At 37.5% G+C, this 25,018-nt stretch overlaps 1 protein-coding gene across 2 annotated transcripts in view; it reads left to right on the forward strand.

Annotated features, from left to right (window-relative positions):
• Positions 1–25,018, forward strand: part of ABCA12 (ATP binding cassette subfamily A member 12) — a 183,853-nt gene that overhangs the window by 82,837 nt on the left and 75,998 nt on the right. For both annotated transcript variants that reach the window (XM_051848235.2, XM_051848234.2), the window contains exons 8-15: positions 493–605; positions 5,946–6,021; positions 9,218–9,336; positions 11,418–11,524; positions 18,336–18,592; positions 18,685–18,797; positions 20,016–20,140; positions 24,125–24,298. In XM_051848235.2, the coding sequence (XP_051704195.1) occupies positions 493–605; positions 5,946–6,021; positions 9,218–9,336; positions 11,418–11,524; positions 18,336–18,592; positions 18,685–18,797; positions 20,016–20,140; positions 24,125–24,298 (1,084 nt within the window). The remainder of the gene's footprint in view (positions 1–492; positions 606–5,945; positions 6,022–9,217; positions 9,337–11,417; positions 11,525–18,335; positions 18,593–18,684; positions 18,798–20,015; positions 20,141–24,124; positions 24,299–25,018) is intronic.

A 25,018-nucleotide genomic window follows, 5' to 3' on the forward strand; every position in this document is an offset into this window, starting at 1 on the left:
AAGGCACAAGCTCCATTTTTTCTCCACAACATTATTATTTGTTTAGCATAAGATAAATTTTCTTCAAATACTTAAATATTAGCTATAACTGAAACTGACTCTCTTATATGGGCATGATTTTTAATGAAAATAATTTGTAATATTTAATTCCTTTATTCTTTAAAAAAGAGGTATCTTTTCATTGGAAGTTGCATTTCCTAAGCACTCTAAGTCTTAACAGCCAAAAAAGAAAGTTTGCTCCCTTATTTCAAGGCCTTTGAGGCTTTAAAATCCTCGAAACAAAAACGTCTCTGTTCTGGTTCATGAACATTCTCTTGGGATTTTGTGCATGAACAGACAAACAAGTAATTAAATTACAAAAGCAGCATCTTGTCCTTTATGCTATAAGAATAATTTTTCTATACTGTAGCTATTTTCTCCTTGAATAACCTTTTGTTTTTGTCTGTAAACCCCCAAACACAATCTGGTGTAAATTGTTTTTCTACTTGTTAGGGTGCTGCTGATGGTGCAGAAGGTTTACCCACGTGCTGAAACTAATGACGGCTTCAGAACCGTCCAGAAGTCTGTTAAACATCTGCTGTACACTCTGGACTCCCCAGCTCAAGGTATTCTATTTCCATCTTACTGTGTTAAATTCAGTGTCACAAAGCACATTAGGAATACAAAGCAGAGTGCCACTGAGTTTATCACATGTACATGATGTTATTAGGTGGGGATATGTGCTACAAATAAATATGAATTTCTTGTTAATCAAAGTGTAGAGGAAAAGAGAAATGGCAGAAAAGAGACTGACTTTCTAGAGTTTTCACTTAGTAAAAATGATCTCTCTAAAGCTTTTAAAATTTGTTTACACTAGGTATGGAAAATAAATATCAGGGAGTAAATTTCAACAAATAGACGTCCACCACGATTTTTCAAACAAATGCATGGAAAGAATTGTAGTTTGTGTTTTTTTTTTTTTTTTTTTTGGCCTGATTTCCCAACTTTTGCCCTTCTGATTAAAAAAAAAAAAAACAAAACTCCTCAACCACCCCATCTTGAAAATGTATAACGGCCCTAAGAACATGAATATTTCAATATAAATCCACTGTTACCTTGAGAGATAAAGTAGAGCACATGGCTTCTGAGTTGGACAACGCCATCTTTAATGCTGCTACCCTGATTGATCCTTATACATTGTATAAAAGCATTAAAATATATTGTACCCACAAAGATGTCTAATATTTTTAAAAAAGATATTTTAAATAATAAAATTCTGATGTTAAAAATGTTACCTATGGGTATGTAGAATATCATTATCTACCACTCATGTGGAAACACACATGTGCACATACCCATGCATCTAGTCGTAGGTTTTGGTATATAAGGAGTAAATCCCTGTTTCCCAAGTAAAACATTTGATTAACATTTACAACCCTTGACTTAATTTAGAATTATGCTTTCTCAATTGAGTTTGTCAGCTTTTAAATACATAGACTCTTGCTTTTGTGTTACAAAATAAGCATACAGCTAGGGTATCTGTTCAAAAGCTAATTGTTCATTGTATTTTCTTAAAATATCAATTTTCATATGAATAGGAGGTTTGTGGAAGCTTTGAAGAATTCCCACTAGAGAGTCCATTATACTGTTTGATACCAATTTCTAGTCTAGAACATTTTTATATCTATAATTATGGAATTAATGACTAACTTTCAAGATTGATTATTGTTAAATTTAATGGTCTTGATGAACATTAGAAAAGCAGGTTTAACCTTTAAAAAAAAAAAAATCAAGGCTGCCAGCACTGCAGCTCAATAGGCTAATCCTCCACCTAGTGGCTCCAGCACACCGGGTTCTAGTCCCGGTCGGGGCGCCAGATTCTGTCCCGGTTGCTCCTCTTCCAGTCCAGCTCTCTGCTGTGGCCAGGGAGTGCAGTGGAGGATGGCCCAAGTGCTTGGGCCCTGCACCCCATGGGAGACCAGGAGAAGCACCTAGCTCCTGCCTTCGGATCAGCGCGGTGTGCCTGCTGCAGCGCGCCAGCTGTGGCGGCCATTGGAGGGTGAACCAATGGCAAAAGGAAGACCTTTCTCTCTGTCTCTCTCTCTCACTATCTACTCTGCCTGTCAAAAAAAAAAAAAAAAAAAAAAAAGGCAGAATACCAGACAGTGCACTAACAAATGCTAATGCTAATTATGTCACCAGCAGGTAATTTTTTATATTTGCATTTAAAGATTTGAGAAATTTATTTTTTCTTCCTATTCTTTTCTTTTTTATCTTCAGATGTATACCTTATAATAAGTATGAAATGGAAAAGTTATTTTTTTAAATAAAGGACAAAAGCTCATCAATGTCTTAGAAACCAGGGAAGTAAGCAGTGCTTCTTATTAAGTAGGCAACAAAAGCCAGTTTTCTGGTGAACAGACAACTCAGTTTTCAGTATTTAATAATGGCCATGTCTTATGTCTGTGAATATACTAATAACCTTCACAAGTATTAAAACATGTTATCATATGGTCAAGATGACAAGGGAATACATGTATTTTACCTGTAAAATTGGTTGTACTTACCATTTTTTTTTTGCTTCTCTTTTTGCTTTTATGTTTTGTGTATTTTCAAAAGTCATTAACCCATACCTGTGGAATTTTGTAGCTTTTAAAATATCCTCCAAGATATTTCCAGAAATCCTTTAGGGAATTCAAACTGCCATTGATAACTGAGGAAGTGATTCTACTTTAAAAGTACGGGCATCTCTGCAGTGTCCAGGCCACTGGTGCTTAATGTTCAAAGTGATCAGCCATGTTTTTGAACTGAACATACTTTCTTCACTGCTTTTATATCTGTTAAGCTGGAGTAGGGTAGCATCTTAGAATAGAGTTGCTTGGGCCTTCTCAAGTGTATGACAGGGTTAAGATAATTTGCAGGTTTTAAACTACTTTTTTAAATAAAGAAAATAATGAGTACTTGGTATGTCATGCTTAGTGTTTTATTATTTTAAATTCACATGAATTGGAGGTTTGTGGAAGTGCTGAAGAATTCCCAGTGGAGAACACACCATTTGACACCAATTTCTAGTCTAGAATATTCTTATATCCATAATTATGGAATTAATGACTAGCATTCAAGATGGGTTATTTATTATCTTAAAATTTGTTATCATAAATTATCTTTAGTTGACATTAAAATAACGTCACAAGATACAGTTATTATCCCATTTTGCAGAGAAAGACACTGAGGCATATGAGGCTGAGCACTTTGCCTGTGTTACACATCTATCAAGTAGTCAAACAGAGATTAGAACCCGAATCTCCCTCCCCCAATGCCAGTCCCTCATACTTTTCTCTAGAGAACCTTCTCACATTTTTTTCCCCAGGTCACATATGCACTCTATTCCAAGGCATCTCCCTGGAATGCACAAGTATCTGTTCAGCCTCAGATCAGCTCCCCCTTTCAGCCACTGCTGGAAGCTGCCTCCTCATGCCACTCACACTCCTTTGCACACATAGATTTTTTCATAACCATCCCTTGTCTTCTCTACACTGATTTTTTTTAAATCCTTATTAATAAAAGAGTCACACTCTAATTTCTACAAGCCTCCCCACCCCATTTTTCCTATTTCTGATCCAACCTGTTCTCAACACACCCCAAGGTTGCTTCAGGTGCTTGCTTGGCAATGACAAAAATATGAAGCTCGTAATCAGCACTTCGAGAGAAGGTTATCTCCTGATTTTCTGTCTTAAGGTATCCAGTTCTCAGCTCTGCCCCAGCCAGGGTTGCTGCTACAAAGCTAATAAGCTCTAGTATTTCCACTTATAAAAATTGACTTTTGGGAGTAGAGATTGGCCCTGTGACTCATTAGTATTTGCTCTTTTGCAAATAGCAAATTACATGAAATTACATTTTTTAAGTATAAACCAGTCCTACTGATGAAAAAGGTTATCTGTGTACTAGATGTCTTTGGGAACCATTTTTAAAGGTGCCTAATTCTACAAATAAAAAAGGAATGAAATCTCACTTTTTAAAAAGTCTGTAACATTGTCCTTTCCATTAAGGGATGCTTATTACAAACATTTCTTCCAAAATACTTTATAGTCCTCAGTGCCTAGAGGGAAAAGTCCCTATTTAACTTCAGTGTCAAGTCTATCATTGATAATATACAGTTAATTTTCTATTAGTCACTCATTTTAATAGCTTGATGAAAAAGAGAAACTGCATAGCCATAGAGTATACAAATGCCAATTAACTCACTCAGCATCCCATAGGATTTCAAAGTGGGCAATGATTTGATCTTGGAAAAACAATTTTATACACTTTGACATTGTAATAGCACAAATCTCAGTAGATTTCTATTCTTGGTTATTCTATGTATGGATACCAATAAGTAATAGGTGTTTCTCTTATTAATTAGCTTTATTTATTCTAAGCATCTTCATGCTTGACCCTTTAACTCACTCATGTAATTTTCAGCCACTTTGAGCAGAGTATAGGAAACTTTATTCTCCTGACTTGGAAAACTGAAAAATCAGTTCTGACAGTTACCAGGGGCTGCACAAAAAACATATAAATATGACTGATACAGAAGGTATACAAGGAGATGTTTAATTCTAGCATAATCTACTTAATGCACATATTAACCAAAATAAAATAAATAATCGGTAACAGAAAAGTGGGTGATGACATAATTTTGTGCTAAGAGTTTTAGGAAAAGTTTTAGGGAAGCACTAACTAGTGACAACAGAAGAACTATTAAAGCTGGTGGTAAAATATTCCATTGAAAGTGATTAGGCCAAAATTTAAAATGACAGCACTGAAAAGTACTAGCTTATTTACAAGGAATGAGTAGTGTCTGAAGGGAAGACTGAAACAAATAATACCATTTCCATAAAGGAGCTGAATGAAAGCATTGGTTTTGTGGTGTTTTATTTGTGCAGTGGCCATCTAAAGCACGCTCATTTTCAATTTTTCATGTGAATGCTGTTGCACACATTTTATGACACAACCTAATGCAGCTAGCTGAGTCAGTGACCTATTTAACTTAGAGACAACTCACAATGTGGAATTAGATCTTCACATATGGTTTCCATTAAACTCAACTTACTGATTGCCTACTACACTCTGCACATTTATGTTATTTGAGATCACACAGAACAATTCTGCTAACATTATCCAGTTTGCATTCATGGCTGCATTCAGTGGAGATCGGTGGGTGCATTTGAAAGATAGGAAATATAGATGGCAGAAGCTCCCTAAAACTACATTCTAAACAAATGAAGGAAAGAAAAATCCAGTGACCCATAAGACTGAAATTGGCTGCATTAGTTTGACAAATAATGTAGTAGTCAATTTTTATATAGTATTTGTCGGATATGCATACAAGTTATAGGGTAAAATAATATATTGATTTGATGCAAAAAGAAAGGATTTGTTAGAAATCCATGTGCTTAACCATCTAGATTTTTTAAAAAGATTTATTTATTTGAGAGGTGGAGGTTTAGAGAGTAAGGAAGGGAGAGAATGAAGGAGAGAGAGACATCAAGATCTTCCATTTGCTAGTTCATTTCCCAAATGGCCCTAAGAGCCAGGACTGGGCCAGGTAGAAACCAGCAGCCAGGAATTCTGAGTCTCCCACATAGATTGCAGGGTCCCAAACACTTGAGCCATCATCCACTGCTTTCTCAAGCACATTGGCAGGAAGTTGAGTTGGAAGCAGAACAGCCAGGACTCAAATACCCTGTACTACAATGCTGGCCTCCCATTTGGATTATTTGATTGGTAGGCATCAATTTTCTATAAATATCCTAAATAATTCCAACAAAAAAGCATAGACAACATTTGTCAAATTCTTTCAAGATAACTCGTCATATTTTCTGTATTTTTCCCCATTAATTTGGTCTGGGATGTTTTTTTCTGAGAGAAATTATCTAAGCAAATACACTAAATGTTAACTGATATAAATATAATTACTTTAGGTGGCTCTGTTAACACAACACATGTGTGGAATGAAGATGATGAGCAGATACTCTCTCCAAGCAGTCTGGCTGCACAGTAAGTTTTGTGTCTCAACTGGTGGGTAACTTGGCCAAACTAGCAATTAAAACAGTTCATAAATGATAAGGTATCTTATAAATATATAAAATCATGGAATAGAGAAATCAACTATTGGTTGACCAAAGGAAAGGGCACCATTGAAGTGTAAAGTTAAGACTTTCAGATAATATAATGTGGATCTCTTTCAGATCTAAGATTGCATAATAAAATCTAATGTGTCATGTTGTGTTGGTTGCCTTATGCCTTTGAGGAGATTCTAGCTGGAGGGTCCAGTTTCCACTCTTTAAGGTCTTTCTCCAAGAAAAAATATATAAGCTTCTGTCTTAGTTTAAACTGCTGTAACAAATTACCTTAAACTGCATGGCTTCTAAACCATAAAAATTTATCTTTCACAGTTCTGGAGGCTGACAAGTCAAAGAAAAAGATATCAGCAAACTTGGTGTCTGATGAGGGCCCACAGTTTGGCATAGAGAGACACCTCATCATTGTGTGTGCCACAGGGTAGAAGGGGTCAGGCAGCCCAGTGCAACCTTTTCCACAAGGGCCCTAATCCTGTTCATGAGAATTCTCTCCTCATTACATGATCATCCCCCAAAAGTGCCACCTCCTAATTTACATATAATATAATCTTGGGGGTTAGGATTTTAACATACAGATTTTATGGGAGGATACCAAACATTCACACTACAGAAGCATTTAATGTTTCACATTACTATTTCTTTTGATTTTCAAAGAATCAAAACATTTCTTATACTTAACGAAAATAATGGGAAATTTGCTTGCTTTCAGTGATACTCAGGTAGGCAAAACTGCTTATTGGTAATTTAATTTTGGACTTTTATTGTAACATATAAATTCCCAGGAACAGACAATGTAAATGACAGCAGTAATCTTGGTGTCTATTGACCATTAATGTAAGCAGATTAGTGAAGTAACTAATAATTATGGTAGAAAATGCAAGCAGTTGCCTGTAGGAGCTGATTGAGGAAAATTCCTGTAGTTCAAGGCAATTATACAGACTAGCTGGCCTGAGAGGTAAAGATTGCTTTAGTCTGATAAATTACAGTATTGAAATTCTGACTTTAATTTCAAAGAATACATTTTTGTGCAAATGTAAATTTGTACAAATAAAAACAGAATAGGACTTAGTTTTAACCATTTGTTTCTTTTTCCAAAACTAGGATCAATGTAGTTTATAAATTTTCTATTATTTAGTGAGAAATCCTCAACCTTGAGTAAGTTCTTGGCAAACTCTGAATATCTTATTTCTGCTGCCACCTCACTCCTCTAAGGTGACTGATGGAGCCAGATTGCTATGTACCAGATAGTCAAATCTTTTAAAGATTTATTTAGTTATTTATTTGAAAGTAGAGTTACAGAGAGAGAGAGGGAGAGACAGAGAGATCTTTCATCCATTGGATTGCTCCCAGATAGTCACGACAGCCAGGGCTGGGCCAGGCCAAAGCCAGGAACCAGGAGCCTCATTTAGGTCTGTTACAAGGGTAGCAGGGGCTTAAAAACTTGGGCCATCTTTGGCTTCTTTTCCCAGGCCATTAGCAGGGAGCTGGATCAGATATGGAGCAGTTGTGACTCCAACAGGTACCCATATGAGATGTCCATGTCATAGGTGATGACATTACCTGCTATACCACAATGCTGTATTCTCCCCCTCCCCTATAGTCAAGTCTTTTAAACACAGCTATTGAAAATGATAAGTTTAAAGAACTCTTTAAAACTGAGACAACTGAATGCTTATTGCTGATGCCAGTTATCTTTATCAGAACCTAAAGGCATCCCAGCATTTCTAATTCTAGTGCTCCAGGTCTGCAGATACCACAGCAAATGCAGTTTGAGGCTGACAGGGAGCTGAAATTTTATTAGGAAGAATTCAGTACTTTTTTTTTTAAAGATTTATTTATTTATTTGAAAGTCAGAGTTAGAGAGAGAGAGAAAGAGAGAGAGAGAGAGAGAGATCTTCCATCCAATAGTTCACTCTCCAATTGGCCGCAAAGGTCAGAAATACACCAATCCAAAGCCAGAAGCCAGGAGCTTCCTCTGGGTCTTCCCATGCAGATGCAGAGGCCTAAGCACTTGGGCCATCTTGCATTGCTTTCCCAGGCCATAGCAGAGAGCTGGATTAGAAGTGGTACAGCTTGGACTTGAATTGGTGTCCATATGAGAAGCCAACCCGACAGCAGTGGCTTTATCCACTATGCCATAGCGCTGGCCCCAGGACTAGTTAATTTGTGTACTGCACAGGTTGATTAAAAGCAGATGGCTCTCAAATCAACCTTTGCCATTTATTCCATGTTTATGGTATATGAAATTCAGTAGTAGACACTAAGGAAAGAACTTAGAAAATAACTACAGAGGCAACCTCACAGTCAAAGTGACAGGGCACATAGAACAGAAACATGCACACACCTCAGAAGTCTTAGATTGCATTCTTACACGCCATTCTACGTGACAGGAAACCAGCAAGTAGCTGACTTTGGAACACAAAATTGGTTGGATAAAAAAATTAGGCTGTGTTCTTACCTGGCAGTTATTGAGAAAGAAAGCCAGAAAGTAGTTAACTTGATAACACTAAATTGCTTGGAGGAAAAAAGAACTTACATTGATTAATTGGATTGAACCATTTCCTTTTCCTCGCAATGAAGTACATTTAAATATAGTCATCAGATGTGATAGATAGATCATTCAGGCTGCTTCCTCTCATTGGACAGAGGAAGAAACTGAGGCCCAGGAGGGATTTTCCAGATTTAGAAAAAAGAAAAGAAGAGCTGACAAGACTCGTAGAATGCCTTTATAGTAGAAAATTAATTATTGTTTATCAATAATTCAACTGTAACTAAGAATCCTGTATTTGGGGATTGCTAGCCTTGTGGTGTTTTTTCTTTCATATAACTATGCCTAGAAATGATCTCAAGGTCACTTCTGAATTGATACTAAAATGACTAACGATTTTGACAGCACATAGAAAAGGCAAATGCACAAAGGATCCAGAGTGGTGCTGGCATGGTACAGTTGGTCTTGATGAGGAAACATGTCCAAATTTACAGTATTTTGATGGGTACGTCAACCCATACCAAACAACCAGGGGTAAAAATAAGGTCAACAAAATAGTTTTGCTTTATTTTATATGTGTACTGCATATATGGTTTAATTGATATGTTCTTTTCTAATTCTACAGGCTTCTGATCCTGGAGAACTTTGAAGATTCTCTCTTAAATATATCGGCAAATAGTCCTTATCTTCCTTATTTGGCATGTGTGAGAAATGTCACTGACAATTTGGCCAAGGGATCAGAAGGTAATACTTTTCTAAACAGTAAAACTGCTCATCATTTCTAATTCTATTCTAAAAGTGGTAATTTTTTAAGGTATTTGTTGGAAAAAGGATTAAAAAAACTACTTAGTACCCATATCCCTCAGATTTAGTTTGGTGACTGGGTATATAAAAAGACTATCTAATCATGCTATGATATATTTTTCTCTGCTGTTGCTAGCACATGCAGAAACTTTACTATACAATGGCCATATAATGGAAAATGTGATAATGGGCACCTGGACAAACTTTCCAAGTGTCCAGAGTCATTAGCGATTCACATAACCCTTCATGACATTTTCTATGCCCTTAATAATCTTAGTTGTTAAGAACTAATGAAGAATGATAATACAGAGTTCCACAAGCAGATGCAAATTCTATAAACAAAGGTAATTCTGTAGCAGACTATTTTCACTTTCTACTCTTACATTTTATTTTCAATTTTCTGCCTACATGGGCGACCATGAAGATCACATTTAATCAAATGTTTCTTTTTTAAAAGAACATCTATTGCTCACATTTTTAGGAGAAACACATTCTTTTTTTCCTACACCAAAATAGCTTTTTGACACTTAATGGCAAAAATAAATAGCACAGTGAATACTGAAACATGGTCTTTTTTGACTAGGCACGAATTAATCAAAGTTGGAAGGGCATCTTTACATCGCAATGATTGTATAACCTATTCTCCCCAGAACACTTCAATTTACAGTATGTTCAAAAGTCAGACATGAAAGCACATGCAGTTTACAAAAAGCTAGAACTGTGTAACACTTTTGCTTATGGATATTTTTATCTCTAAGCAGAATATCTATGAATATTTTAAGGTAATGAACTCTATAGTTCCCATAGTTCAAGGAAAGATTAATTTTTTGTCTTTGTATTGAATGAGGCTATTATCTTAGGAAAAATAATGATAAATCAATATACATGTGTCTTTTTTGATCTGTCAGTTTAAGTTTATTTATGTATTTGAAAGTAGAGAGAGAGAGAGAGAGAGATTGCTTTTTCATGTACTGGTTCACTCCTCATTGACTGGAACAGGGCTGGTTGGAAGCAAGAATCCAGAAGCTTTTTCTGGGTCTCTCACATGGGTGCAGGGGCCCAAACACTTGAAACATTCTCCACTGCTTCCCAGGAACATTAGCAAGCAGCTGGATCAACAGTGGAGCAGCCAGGATGGGAACCGGCGCCTATGTGCGATGCTGACACTGCAGGTGGAGGCTTGACCTTCTACACCACAGTGCCAGCCCCAACAGTGTTTTTAAAATGAGATTCCTGGGGCCAGCGCTGTGGCGCAGCGGGTTAACGTCCTGGCCTGAAGCGCTAGCATCCCCTATGGGTGCAGGTTCTAGTTCTGGCTGCTCCATTTCCCATCCAGCTCACTGCTATGGCCTGGGAAAGCAATACAAGATGGCCCAAGCCCTTGGGCCCCTGCACCCGTGTGGGAGACCTGGAAGAAGCTCCTGGCTCCTGGCTTCAGATTGGCGCAACTCCAGCCGATGCGACCATCTGGGGAGTGAACCATCTGACGCAAGAACTCTCTCTCTCTCTCTCTGCCTCTCCTTTTCTCTCTGTGTAACTCTTTCAAGTAAAATAAATTTTTTTTTATCTTTTTTTTTTTTATTTTTTTATTTTTTGACAGGCAGAGTGGACAGTGAGAGAGAGAGAGAGAGAGAAAGGTCTTCCTTTGCCGTTGGTTCACCCTCCAATGGCCGCCGCGGCCGGCGCGCTGCGGCCAGCGCACCGCGCTGATCCGATGGCAGGAGCCAGGAGCCAGGTGCTTTTCCTGGTCTCCCATGGGGTGCAGGGCCCAAGCACCTGGGCCATCCTCCACTGCACTCCCTGGCCACAGCAGAGAGCTGGCCTGGAAGAGGGGCAACCGGGACAGAATCCGGCGCCCCGACGGGGACTAGAACCTGGTGTGCCGGCGCCGCTAGGCGGAGGATTAGCCTAGTGAGCCGCGGCGCCGGCCACAAGTAAAATAAATTTAAAAAATCTTTTAAAATGAGTTTCCTAAGTGAACTTTAATTCATTTAAGGTAATTCTTCTCTCTTCCTTTACAGAAAATCTAAGACTCCTGCAATCCACAATTCGATTTAAAAAATCTTTTCTTCAAAATAGTTCCTATGAGGATTACTTCCCTTCAGTTCCTGAAGTCCTAAAATCAAAAGTAAGACATGAAAGAGAAAAATATACTTCTTCATTTTCTGTAATCATTTGGCAAGATATACTTTACATTTTGCATCTGATCTTTGTAAATAATGGTCCTATTTTGACTCTAGGCATATGCTGGAAAAAGGGTAAGAAAGTATTAGTTATTATATGTTTAATTTTGCCTTTAGTCATCAGAGATCTCTATATGAAATGACCACGGGACTATTTGTAGTAAGTACTTATAAAAGAAATAGCTGGTAAGATGGTATCTTATTAAGCTTCTTAATTTGCAAAAAGATTCATCATATGATTTCTAATTTTGGATGTCTTTTTAAAACTATAAAAGTAGATTTGAAAGCTAATGTTTTAGACTCCACAGCATACAAAAATCTTAAAAAATTGACTCTATTTTTGTTGTTGTCAGAGATAGAAATTAGTATGTTAAAATATATGACATTGAACAAAGGGAGAACAAGTGACCCCTTCCAAAAAATTTGAGCTCTGAAGCTTGAATTGATCCATGCTTATTTGTCTATTATTCTTTGTTTAGCTCATACGTACAGTATACAGGTTATCTTGAAATTTACTTCATTTCTTAAATAACCCTATTAAGTTTTGGAAGCAGCTTTTCTGGTAAGAACAGCAGTTTAATTGGATTTATGTAGCTGGGATAAAGTAAAATTAGATCTGGTTTATTCAGGGCAAGCAAGATGATTTGCTGCATAGTCAACATGGTATAATTAAGCAGGCATGCAAAAAACATTATGTCCATGTATATTACAAATAAATATGCTAGTTAGATTACCTACATTTTGGCCATAGTTTTCTACATGAATCAAAATTTCTAATGTACTTATTTTAGCATTATCTTAATTTGTGCAAATCAAAGGAATCTATGCATTCATATGCAAAATTCTATTCAACCTTCAAGACAGCTTTAAATGTCACTCCTTCTATAATATTACAGTATCACCTTTTCCCCATTTCCTCAGCCAAGATAAAGATTTTGTTATCTGTGCTTCTGTAATATTTATCCACTTATTCTTTCCATCCATCATTTGTACTTTCATAATACTAATCTATTTATCTATAGGATATAATCTTGAACCCCAAAGTGCTTATAACCAGTCCAATGTCGGAGATGAAAAAGATAATACAGAGAGATAAGTGTTGTGATATGTGGAGGGACAGTATTCTCTGTATGGATGTGGGATATCTAACTCAGATTATAGGATATGAAAGTGGAGAGACAGAATTTTGTAGAGATAATACTAAGTCTTAACGTTTTCAAGGCTTTGTTGGATTGGTTTAGAGTTGGGCATTCCAGAGTAGAGGTCTGTATTTGTAGAAAGTCTGAGACGTGAATCTGAAAGACAGATATGTTACTTGGAGTCCATGTGTTCAGCTGGTGCCGGAAAAGCGGCTGCAGTGGGAAGCTGAGCATAGGTCCTGAAGACCTCTGCTTAGCCAAGGAATTGGAATTTGATTTCAAAAGTTGTGAATCTGAAGAAGGTGAAATCTACATTTTACAAATAGATCACTGAGGGAGAGTTATGGAGATAAAATCGAAGAAAAGCCAAGTGGGCTGTGGCAGAACATAGGAGGAGAGAATTTCTAGAGTGAAATAGGGAGGCTAATTGACCAACATGGAATCCAGGGATGTGTGACAAAAGGAAGTAGGACTCTTTAATGGCAGTGAAATTTCTGGCCTTTGGAACTCATTACCTGGCATTGTAGTTTGTCATATAAGTAGGATCTGTTTCCCACACTTGAGTGTAAACTCCAATGAAATCTCACCCTCCTCATCTCTAATGCTTACATTAGTAGTTTAAGGTTTGATTCATGAATGTAAGAACAAATGAGGGTGCTAAAGTGGAGCACCAATGGGGTACTTGTACTTCCTAGGCAATTACGCATTGTAGTTCTCAACTTGCCAAGTAACCAGTCAGCACACAGCATACTCTAGGGAAATGGAAACAATACATTCGCAGCCATTTATACTAATGGAATGGGGCTAGCAATAATTTAATAAATAATCCACAATTTGAGTATAATGCATATGTTATAAAAAAAGTCCTAGAAGTCATGGAAATGAAAATAAACTACAAATCTTTTCTCTTGAGTTGAAAATATGTCATCACTTACCACAAGCATGGCTGCTATTTGAAATTGACAGAACCCATTTAGTCCTGAGCCATGCTCACTGTGAACATTGCCTGGTCTATCCATTTGCCACTTGATCTGCAGGATCTGGTTTAGAGTTCAACATATGGGAAATCCTTAATACATATCATTAAAAGAAAAAAAGGTATAGTTTTACACTTAGAGAGTTGTTTACTTTTCTGCTTTGCCCAATCTAGGAACCAGTGTGTTAATAGTGATAGTTAGGGCCTATCCATTCTAAAACTTTATTCATGGGATTCCTAAGAGAGCAGGTTAGACTCCAAAATTCAAAATGTCTGCATCCAATGGTGACTTTTCCCAAGGTTTTCCAGTTTTCTGGTCTAACTCAGACTAGAAAATTCTGCTTTTCTTGAGATGGTGTGTCCTCTCCCTTCCTTCTGTTCTATTTTCTCTCTTTTTCTTTCTAGTCCTTTGGTGAGGAAGATAACTTCCTGATTGGGGAACTCTGCATAAAATAGATGTTCTCTATATCAGGCTGAAATAAAGATAACACATTACCTTTAAATTATTAAATAGACCCCTTCCTGCTCTATTTACCCATCAAGAGCCCAAGAGTATTGCTGTTTTTGTCAACTTATGGCTATAATATTTTGAGATCTTCATGGTCATGTCACATGGAATTTTGATTTAGCTACATTTTTTTTAAAATTATTTATTTGAGAGGCAGAGAGAAAAGGAGAAACATAGTGCTAGACAGAGAGACAGACCTGGGGATTCACTCCCCAGATACTCATAATAATCAGGGTTGGGCCAGACCAAAGCTGGGAACCGAAAACTCAGTCTAGATTTCCCATATGGGTGGCAAGGACTTACCTATTTGAGGTATTACTTGCTGCCTCCCATAGTGTGCATTAGCAGGAAGCTAGAATTGGGAACAGCTAGGTCTCAAACCCAGGCATTCTGATATGGAGTGCAGGCATCCCATCAGGCTTCTTTTTCTTTTATTTTTTTAAAGACTTATTTATTTATTTGAAAAGCAGAATTTAGAGAGAGCAAGAAAGAAAGACACACACACACACAGAGTGAGAGAGCGAGAGTGAGAGAAATCTTCCATCCAGTGGTTCACTCCCCAGCTAGAGCTGGGCTGGTAAAAAGCCAGGAGCCAGGAGCTTCTTCTAGGTCTTCCATGTGGGTGCAGGGACCCAAGCAACTTGTGCCATCTTCTGCTGCTTTCCCAGGCATATTATCACGGATCTGGATAGGGAGTGGAGCAGCTGGGACTCAAACTGGTGTACACATGGGATACTGGAGCTACAGGTGGTGTCTTTACCCGCTATACCACAGTGCTGGCCCCCCTAACAGGCTTCTTAACCACTAGGCCAAATGTTCACTCAAGATGCATTTAGAAACCACTAGGGACTTGACAGTTCTATCATAGCTGGAAATGGAATTAGTTATGGGTCATTGCTGAGTTTTAGGACTGAGTCCTTGCTTGTGATAAAGGAGATACGATCTCTATCTGAGGTTTTTGCAAATCTGTATCTGAAGTTGACATATAAGTACAATTTGCTGAATTTATATTGATTATCAATGATTCTTGAAGCTTCTAAAAGTTGAATGCATATACAAGGGTATTTTAAAAAGTTCATGTAAAATGAAATTAGAAGATAAGGTTATTTTGGTGCAAAAATTTTTGAAATGCTTGCATAATTCTTTTTTTTCTTAATTTCTCTTTCTTTTTTTATTTGAAAGGAACACACACACACATAAATATACACACCACAGGTTCAAGTCCCACAACAGCTAGACTGGGCCAGGCCAAAACCAGGTACCTGGAACTCAATCTGGATTTTCCTACATAGGTGGCTTGGACCCAAATTTCTTTTTAAAGATTTTATTTATTAGGGTTACAAAAAGAGAGAGGGAGAGAAGGAGAGAAAGTTCTTCCATCCACTGGTTAACTCCCAAAATAGCTGCAAAGCCAGGGGCCAGGAGCTCCTTATGGTCACTTACGTGGGTTCAGGGGCCCAAGCACTTGCACCATCTTCTGCTGCTTTCCCAGGCCATAGCAGAGAGCTGGATTGGAAGAGAAGCAGCCGGCACTCAAGCTGGTGCCCATATGGGATGCCAGCACCACAGGTGGAGGATTAACCTTCTGTGCTGCGGTGCCAGCCCCAGGAATCAAGTATTTGAGCCATCACCTGCTGCCTGCCAGGGTACACATATAAAGAAGCTCGGTTGGAAATAGAACCAGGAATTGAATCCAAGGACTCGAACCTAGGACTCTGTTATGGCATGTGGGCATCCCAAGTGATGTCTTGATTGTCCAAATGTCCATTCCCATCCAGTTTTTTAATAGTATATATTTTCCAAAAACTTTTGGAAGAACTCTTGTTTTGCTTTTAGTATAATAGCAAATAATGACAAATACTAAAGTACCATAATGTTGCTTGATGGTGGATGTACTCCTCAATGAAGTCTGTTAGCAACTTTTTTTTTTTTTGACAGGCATAGTGGACAGTGAGAGAGAGAACAGAGAGTAAGGTCTTCCTTTTTCCATTGGTTCACCCACCAATGGCCACTGCAGCCTGCGCACTGCGCTGATCCGAAGCCAGGAGCCAGGTGCTTCCCCTGGTCTCCCATGTGGGTGCAGGACCCAAGGACTTAGGCCATCCTCCACTGCACTCCCGGGCCACAGCAGAGAGCTGGACAGGAAGAGGAGCCACCGGGGCAGAATCTAGTGCCCCAACTAGGATTAGAACCCCGGGGTGCCAGCGCCGCAGGCGGAGGATTAGCCTATTGAGCCGCCTCACCGGCCTGTGTTATCAACTTTGAAATATTTTGTTGTTGCTGAAACCTAAATCTATTTTAGTAGTGTAGCTAGATTGCTAATTTTTCTTTCTATAAATTTTATCTCATCAATCCAAGACTAAACGGCATCTAACTTTACTAGTTTCACACACATGTTTATCAAATTTTCAAAAAAAAAAATTCCAGCCTCACTAGGTAAAAATAGTTCAAATGTACTATACCCTCTAAGTTCAATGAAAGCAAATATTGAGTCAACAGTATTTATCCTCTTGTTTAAGAAAGAACCAAAAGAAAATTCATGAAAAATGTATTATCAAGGCTTGGCTCTGTTTGTTAGAGGTTTAATTATATCTAATATTTTGAAAACCAAAGGAAGGAATAGAGTAATCAACATGGTTCCAGCTGGGTAAAATGATTTGGTCTATTCCAGGGTGAAAAATTTCTCATAGCCATAAGACCAGTAAGTAGAATTTCTGAACATATAAAGTGATCTTAGATAGTTTAAAGTCAGAAGTCAAGTATAATATTAAATAGAGTGAAAAATAGAATGATGATATTTGCTAAGATGATAAATGATTAATTGCTACCCCTCTGGGTGATTATTATAAACCTGTCATTAAATAAATCTTGTTATATGGAAAATGATATTCCAAAACACATGTCTATACTATAAAATATTTCATTTCTGTCAAAATGTAACTTCTGATTGGATACTGAGCTGCAATGAAGGACACAAAAATATGCTTCTTCAGACATTGTTCCAATTGTTTTACCTTCTTAAAGGGAATAGCTCTAGGGTAGCTTCTAAACACAGCAGAATTGGTTTTCTAGAGGCATATTTCCCCCCCAAGATGTATGACTTGGAAATATAGTCTTAGAATACACAGATAATAGTGAACCAGAGAGAGGAATATAGTTGACAGAATAGAAAATTATTTTGTTTCTATTTCCCCCTTTTCCTATGAGTTTGGGATATTTAAGGTCTTTTAAGCACTTCCCTAGGACAAAAGCACCTAGTTTCCCTCAATATACAACAGGACAGAAAAAAGATAACATCAATGATAAGTGTGCAGCTACTTCTGAGAAACCAAACACATTCCTGCTCATATTTGAATGTGGTTGGATGGGATTGCACACTTTTTTCTGTTTTTTTTTTTTCCACTTAATTTTTTTAAATTGTGATGATACATAGCAATGTTTAAATCTTAGTCATTTTTCAATGTAAGTTCATCTGTGTTAAATACATTCACAGTGTTATGAAATTAAGCTCCAGAAATGTTTTCATCTTGTAATTCAACAACTCCCTCTACACTCCTCCCAGGCCCAGGGCAGCCAGCATTCTATTCTCTGTGTCTATGAGTTTGAGTACTTAAAGCATCTCATGCAAATGGCATCAGATTGAATTTTTCTTGAGCTATTTCCACCTCTTGGCTATTGTGAATAATGCTGTTGTGAACATGTGTATGCAAATATGTCTTCAGGATACTGCTTTTAATTCTCTGAGTTAATAATGAGAAGTGGAATTGCTTTATCATAAACTGCTTTGTTTTTAATTTTGTGAGGAATGGACATGATTTAACTGGATAAAACTAGGCTGTATTTATTTTTCTCATTCTTTTTGTTTGCTCGTTTGTTTAGCACATTCTTAACCCCATGATTCTATAGTGAGAAAGATAGATCAAATAGATCCAAAGGTTTTATGAAATTTTAAGAGAACAATAAACGCAAATGATAGAAAATAGTTCTTTGTAATGAAATGAGTGCAAATGTCAACTAGATAAACACGTATGCAGAATGTTTTCTTGAAGTAAGTTGACTTGGTTGGCTATTGCTAGTAAATATATAAGATAATGTAACTAATCTGTTTCCCACTCTTTCCCCCTTTTGGAAAGCTGTCTCAACTTCGAAACCTGACCAAACTTCTTTGTGAGTCTGAAACTTTCAATTCAATAGAAAAATCGTGCCCGCTGTCTAATATGAGCTTTGGGAGCCTCTGTGAAGAGAGTGTGTTTCATGTGCAACTCCTCGAAGCAGCAGAGCTGGGCACTGAACTAGCAACCAGCTTACTGTACCATGACAATATCTTATCTAAGAAACTGAGGGATTTGCTGACTGGGGATCCAAGCAAAATTAACTTAAATATGGATCAGTAAGTTTTTCCTTTGTCTTTTTCCTTGGTGAAATCCCTTCTCAAAATATTGTCATGCCTAGTTGAACTTCTTCTCTTTTGTTTTGTTCCAGGTTCCTAGAAGAGGCATTGCAAATGAATTACTTGGAAAATATCACTCAGCTAATGCCGACCATTGAAGCCATGCTGCATGTCAATAACAGTGCAGATGCTTCTGAAAAACCAGGTGTTTCCCCATCCATATTTTAAATGCTGTCTTATTAGCATTCATGTGATTTTCATGCAGCAGTTTAAGGAATGCTTTCTGTGGTTCCCAGTAAACCTGCTTTGCTATCTGCCCTCACACATGAGAACACTGAAGCTTTCAAATATGGTTATTTGTCTAAAGTAAACATACCGAAAGCCAGCAGAGAATGAAACAGGGAAATTTGTTTTCACAGCAAAAAGATCTTCAAAAATTAACTAGTTAGACCATTTACCTTTTGTTTCATGGATATATTAAAGTATATTAGGTAGTTGGCTACATGAGGAAGGATGAAATTTGCTTCTGTGAGAACAACCTGATTAAAAGATTGAAAGGATGCACTGCTGTCTACTGAAGTCTCTAGTCAGAACTTTCTATTAGTATTCTGAGCAGATGCTTCTTGCAATACATTTCTTCTCTGCATAATATCTCAATACTGAAAAGAAAGACATTCACAAATGTGGCCAACAGGCAGTCACAGAATTGGAATGGCACTAAGTCCAAAAATAAAGAAGGTATACTTGCATGAGGGATACTTACTAAAATAAATTGAAAGGTATTTGCAGAACAGAGAGTACAATCTACCAAATAAAATACAATAAAAATATAGTTGACTGCAGCTTAAATGACTCAGCTATGAAGTACTTAAAATCAGTGTCCTAAAAGAGTTTGGAGTTAAACACATTCTATTAAAAGATGAGAAATTACAGCAAAAACCGTTTTATAAACTGTAGCGTACTGGGAAAAGCTAAAGAAAAATGTTTTGTGTTCATTATGTTGTAGATTTATCAAAACATGTCCATGTCCTAAGTTGACAATATTATATGATCCTCACTCAAAAAGCATTTTGAATTGGTGTGATGTTTTAAACCAAGTGAAGAGATATGTATTTAGTGTATTATGTGATAAAGTCTGTGAGAAAACCATTTTTTCCTTAAGTCAACCTTGATTTATAGACAGCTCAGGAAAACTTATAACCCAGAACAATCTGTTACTTTGGCTTAATGATATCATAATAAGAACAACTCCAAATTAGATAGAAATAGATCCTAAAGATGCAAAGTTTGCCCAAACTGGGAGACCTCTGTTTCCACCAAGGCAATTTTTTCTAGTCTAGAAGACTTCTCCATGTTAGTAGGACAAAATGGAATGGTATTACAGCCAATAATGTGAATTTTCTTGTGTGTTTTTTTCTTTCAGGTCAGCTAATAGAAATGTTTAAAAATATTGAAGCGCTGAAAGAAGAACTGAAGCAAATGACAGGAATGTCCAACAGCAGCATCGACAAGTTGCTAGCTATTCCAATCCCTGATAACAGAGCTGAGGTGGGGTGCCATGTATTTGTACATCCATGCAGATTTTTGTCTTTTTTTTTTTTTTGACAGGCAGAGTGGACAGTGAGAGAGAGAGACAGACAGAAAGGTCTTCCTTTTTGCCGTTGTTTCACTCTCCAATGGCCGCCGTGGCCGGCGCACTGCAGCCGGCGCACCGCGCTGATCCGAAGGAAGGAGCCAGGTGCTTCTCCTGGTCTCTCATGGGGTGCAGGGCCCAAGGACTTGGGCCATCCTCCACTGCACTCCCGGGCCACAGCAGAGAGCTGGCCTGGAAGAGGGGCAACCGGGACAGAATCCAGCGCCCCGACCGGGACTAGAACCCGGTGTGCCGGCGCCACAAGGCGGAGGATTAGCCTAGTGAGCTGCAGTGCCGGCCGATTTTTGTCTTTTAAAAATTTTTATCAGACTATGCATTTTATAGGTACAATTCTTTTTTAAAATTTTATTTAAGATATACAAATCATGTATTCCATATATACAGATTCAGAAGCATACCCTCCCGCCTGCCTATGCTCCCACTCTTCTTCTTCCTCCCTCTCCTATTCCTACTCTTAATTTTAACAAAGATCGATCTTCAGTTTACTTTATACTCATAAGATTAACCCTATACTAAGTAAAGAGTTCAACAAATAGCATGAAGAAGAAAACACTGTTCCTCATAAGTTAAGGGTTTTAAACAATCATCAAATCTCAAAGTGTCAATTTCACTCCTATGCATTATCTTTTAGGTACTCTATTAGTTATCACAGATCAGGGAAAACATATGGTATTTGTGTTTCTAGGACTGGCTTATTTCATTAACTATAACGGTTTCCAGTTGCATCCATTTTGTTTCAAAAGACAGGATTTTTTTTTTTGCCACTATGTAGTATTCCACAGTGTGTATAAACAATAATTTCTTTTTTTAAAGATTTATTTATTTATTTGAAAGAGTTACACAGAGAGAGAAGGAGAGGCAGAGAGAGAGAGGTCATAGCAGAGAGCTGGATGGGAAGTGGAGCAGCCGGAATTCGAGCCAGTGCCCATATAGGTTGCCGGCACTGCAGACGGTGGCTTTACCCACTAAGCCACAGTGCCAGCCCCTAAACCATAATTTCTTTATCCAGTCATCAGTTGATGGGCATCTGGTTTGATTCCATATCTTAGCTATTGTGAGTTGAGCTGCAATAGCACATATTGTTGAGTGCTTCTTAGTAAGAAGTTTCATGTCAATCTGGTGAATTTTCCATGAAAATTGTAAAGGAACCTAATTTTTATTACTTTTATATTCTTTATGTATTTGGAGAGAGAGAGAGAAAGAGAAAGAAGGTGTGAGAGAGAAATCCCATTGGCTGGTGTACTCCCTCAAAGCAGAGAGCTGGGAACTCAATCCAGGTTTCCCACATGGAGAGATAGGACCCAGCTACTTTAATCATCGTCTGATTCTTCTGATGGTGTGCATTAGTGGGAAGCTGGTCAGAGTCTATGTTACGAATTGAACCCAGGTACTCTAATATGAGGTGCAGACACCCCAAGTGGCACTCTAATTGCTATATCAAATGTTCGCCCCCAAATTTCATTTTCAATTGATACCTAATAATGAAACATTTATGAAGTGCAATGTGACAATTTGATGCTTGTATACAATATGTGGTTATCAAATCAGGGCAATTAACATTTCCATCTCCACAAAACACAGTCAGTTCTCTGTATTTGGAGCCTTTGACCTCCTCTTATTTAGGTTTTTTTTTTTTTTTTTTGTGACAGGCAGAGTGGACAGTGAGAGAGAGAAACAGAGAGAAAGGTCTTCCTTTGCCGTTGGTTCACTCTCCAACGGCCGCCACGGCCGGCGCACTGTGGCTGGCACACCGCGCTGATCCGATGGCAGGAGCCAGGTACTTATCCTGGTCTCCCATGGGGTGCAGGGCCCAAGGACTTGGGCCATCCTCCACTGCACTCCCTGTCCACAGCAGAGAGCTGGCCTGGAAGAGGGGCAACCGGGACAGAATCTGGCGCCCCGACCGGGACTAGAACCTGGTGTGCCAGCGCCGCATGGCGGAGGATTAGCCTAGTGAGCTGTGGCGCTGGCCTAATTTTTAAATATGTATATGTTGTTGGAAATTATGGTCATCCTACTGTGCTATAGACATTAGACGTTATCCCTTCTATCTAACTGTATTTTGGTGGCCATTATCCAATCTAACTTTATCGCTCCTCATCCCTGCCCCTAACTAGAGGCTTCATTCTTGTTCAAAGATAGAAGAGAAATTCCAAAGCAAGAATATTATTCATTTCCCATTATTTTTCCTCCCCCCACTCCCCTGATCCCTTGCCTTCTTTTTTCTTTCCTTTACCTCCAGATAACTTTCTTGAACACTCAGTGCCATCAATAAAGAATTATATGCATTATCATGATCAGATTCTCTACAGTAACTATGCCCCTATCAAAATGGTATTGATTGAAGTCAAACATCAGTTAACTAATTGGGGAAAACTGCATGGAAACCATTTACTACTTGTTGAAACAAAAACAAAATTGGATATTCATTTTATTTTTAGAAGTCCCATGATAAGGCATAGTATATAAAATAGATATGGCCAAGGGAAATATGGGTAAGTTTTTGACTGTAGTAAACACTTTTTGGTGTGAAAATCAGTAATGTCATTTCCTCCTAGGCTGATAATGGGGTTTTCTACTGGAAATGTCTTATGCCTATTCCTCTTCCAAGTCCATTGTCTGGAAGTGTCACAGAAATTTTCCAAAAGGACTGCAGAGTTTAAGGTTTCCTCCATTCAAAATGTACATGTGACAGAGTGTGTCATTTCTAAGCACAGCCCAATTATTCTCCAATATGAGATAAAGTTTATAAAGAGCTTTGAAGGCTTCTTTTGGAAAATGTCTGTTTACTCTTGTCATTTTAATTGGTTCCCCCATACAAAAATTAAAACTGCTCTGCCTTCACGTTTCTTACTCTCATGCTAGCAAAAAATGTTTGTTCACCTTTTTTTTTTTTTGATTTCACATTTTGCTTATTTGAGTCTAAGAACAGCAATTAGGTTTTTGCTTTCTGAAGAGCACGTCTGTTTTAGCAAGTGAAAACACCTAAATGGAGAGTGTACAGACTTACTACTTTTAAGAAAAAATAAGAAAGAATTTCTAACTTGAATTTCATAGGCTTTTTTCTTTATTTCAACTTGGTGGCAATAGAGATAACATCTTATTTCCCATAGTCATACATCACTCTGTATAAGCATCAGTATCCATGATGGGTGATTCACATTGTTGTGTGATTCTGGCCTTTTTTTTTTTTATCTTTGGACCCACAATATATTGTATAAGACAATTTTGAATGATCATTAAAATGAACATGAGAGAGAGAGAAACCCTCCCATTTTCTGGTTCACTCCACAAATATATCCAAAAGCTGAAGCTGGCTCAAGGCCAAAGTCAGGGGCCAAAAACTCAATCCATGTTTCCCACATGAGAGGCAAAAACTCAATTCCTTGAGCTATCACCACTGCCTCTTAGGGTCTGCATTAGCAAGAAACTGGAGTCAGAAACTAATGCCGAGAATTGAAACCAGGCACCCTGATTTGGTACATGGGTGTCTTAACTGCTAAGCTAAATGCCCATTCCAGAGAGTAAAATTTTAAAGGCAGTTTGAATATTAAACTAGTATTTTCACCAAACTCCCTCCAAACCCATTTTCTTTCTTGGTCTATCATTCATGCAAGCATTCAAGCAAGAAATCAAGGGAAAACTCAGACTGGCCACACCATCTCTTTTTTTTCTACCTTATTTCTTAACCTTTCCAGTGAACTATGGGCTCTCCACAGTTTTGTTAATAGTAATTAGTGCTTTAAATAAAAAAGTTATTGATTCTTGAAGATAATTTGTACTATTTAAAAGTTTAGAGTATGCAAAAATCCCCTGAAATGGACATATGACCCTCAAATGATTCAAAAATGAAATATTTTTCTTCCTCCAACTTTCAGATTATTTCTCAAGTGTTCTGGTTGCATTCTTGTGAAACTAACACTACCAATCCCAAACTAGAGGATGCAATGAAGGAATTCTGTAGCCTGCCTCTTCCCGAGAGAGCCCGCCAGTCTTACCTCATCGGACTTACTCTCCTGCACTACCTGGACATTTACAACTTCACATACAAGGCAAGTTGCTGTAGGTGAAATATGTTTATGTTCATGGTTTAGTACAAAAATATTTAATTACACATCTATGCCTTCTGATACTATAGAGAATAGATTCATTTATACAGCTTTTTGGAATTATAGCATTATTTTAGAGCTAAATGGGACCTCAGAGATCATATATTGCGAATTTGCACATTTTATAGATGAGAAAACTGACATTATTGCCTTATTAACTCCATGCGCATACAAACCAGGAATTAAATTTAATATATATTGTTATTAGGGTGCGGAATACAAACACTGTAATGCTTTATTTACAGTGAATAGGCATTAATTTGGCAGGATAAAAAAATAAAGATTAGAAGAAAGTGTTTTTAAGTCAAAAACAGTTTTTGGAGGTTTCAAAATAAAGTTTGTGTTTGCTTCATCAATTTAAATAGAGACTACCATTACTTTTCCAGTAGAACAAAACAAATGGACATTATTAGGATATAGTAAAGTCAGCAGTGACTCTGTTGCAATAAACATATGCTGTATAAATGCTTTTTAATAAACAAGTGAAAGAAAATACAAATATAGAAAAATAAAACACCAATGTTCACCCAAATCTATAATTGGATTAAAGACATTTACATGTCCTTAAAACACTGAAAAAATGCTTTTCTTTTTAAAGTAAGAAAAATCCGAAACAGCATGGCTGAATTATGCTGCTGAGATATTAAAGTGAAGAGGCTGAAA

The sequence above is a fragment of the Oryctolagus cuniculus genome, chromosome 3 (genome assembly GCF_964237555.1).
Source record: "Oryctolagus cuniculus chromosome 3, mOryCun1.1, whole genome shotgun sequence".
Classification (NCBI taxonomy): domain Eukaryota; kingdom Metazoa; phylum Chordata; class Mammalia; order Lagomorpha; family Leporidae; genus Oryctolagus; species Oryctolagus cuniculus.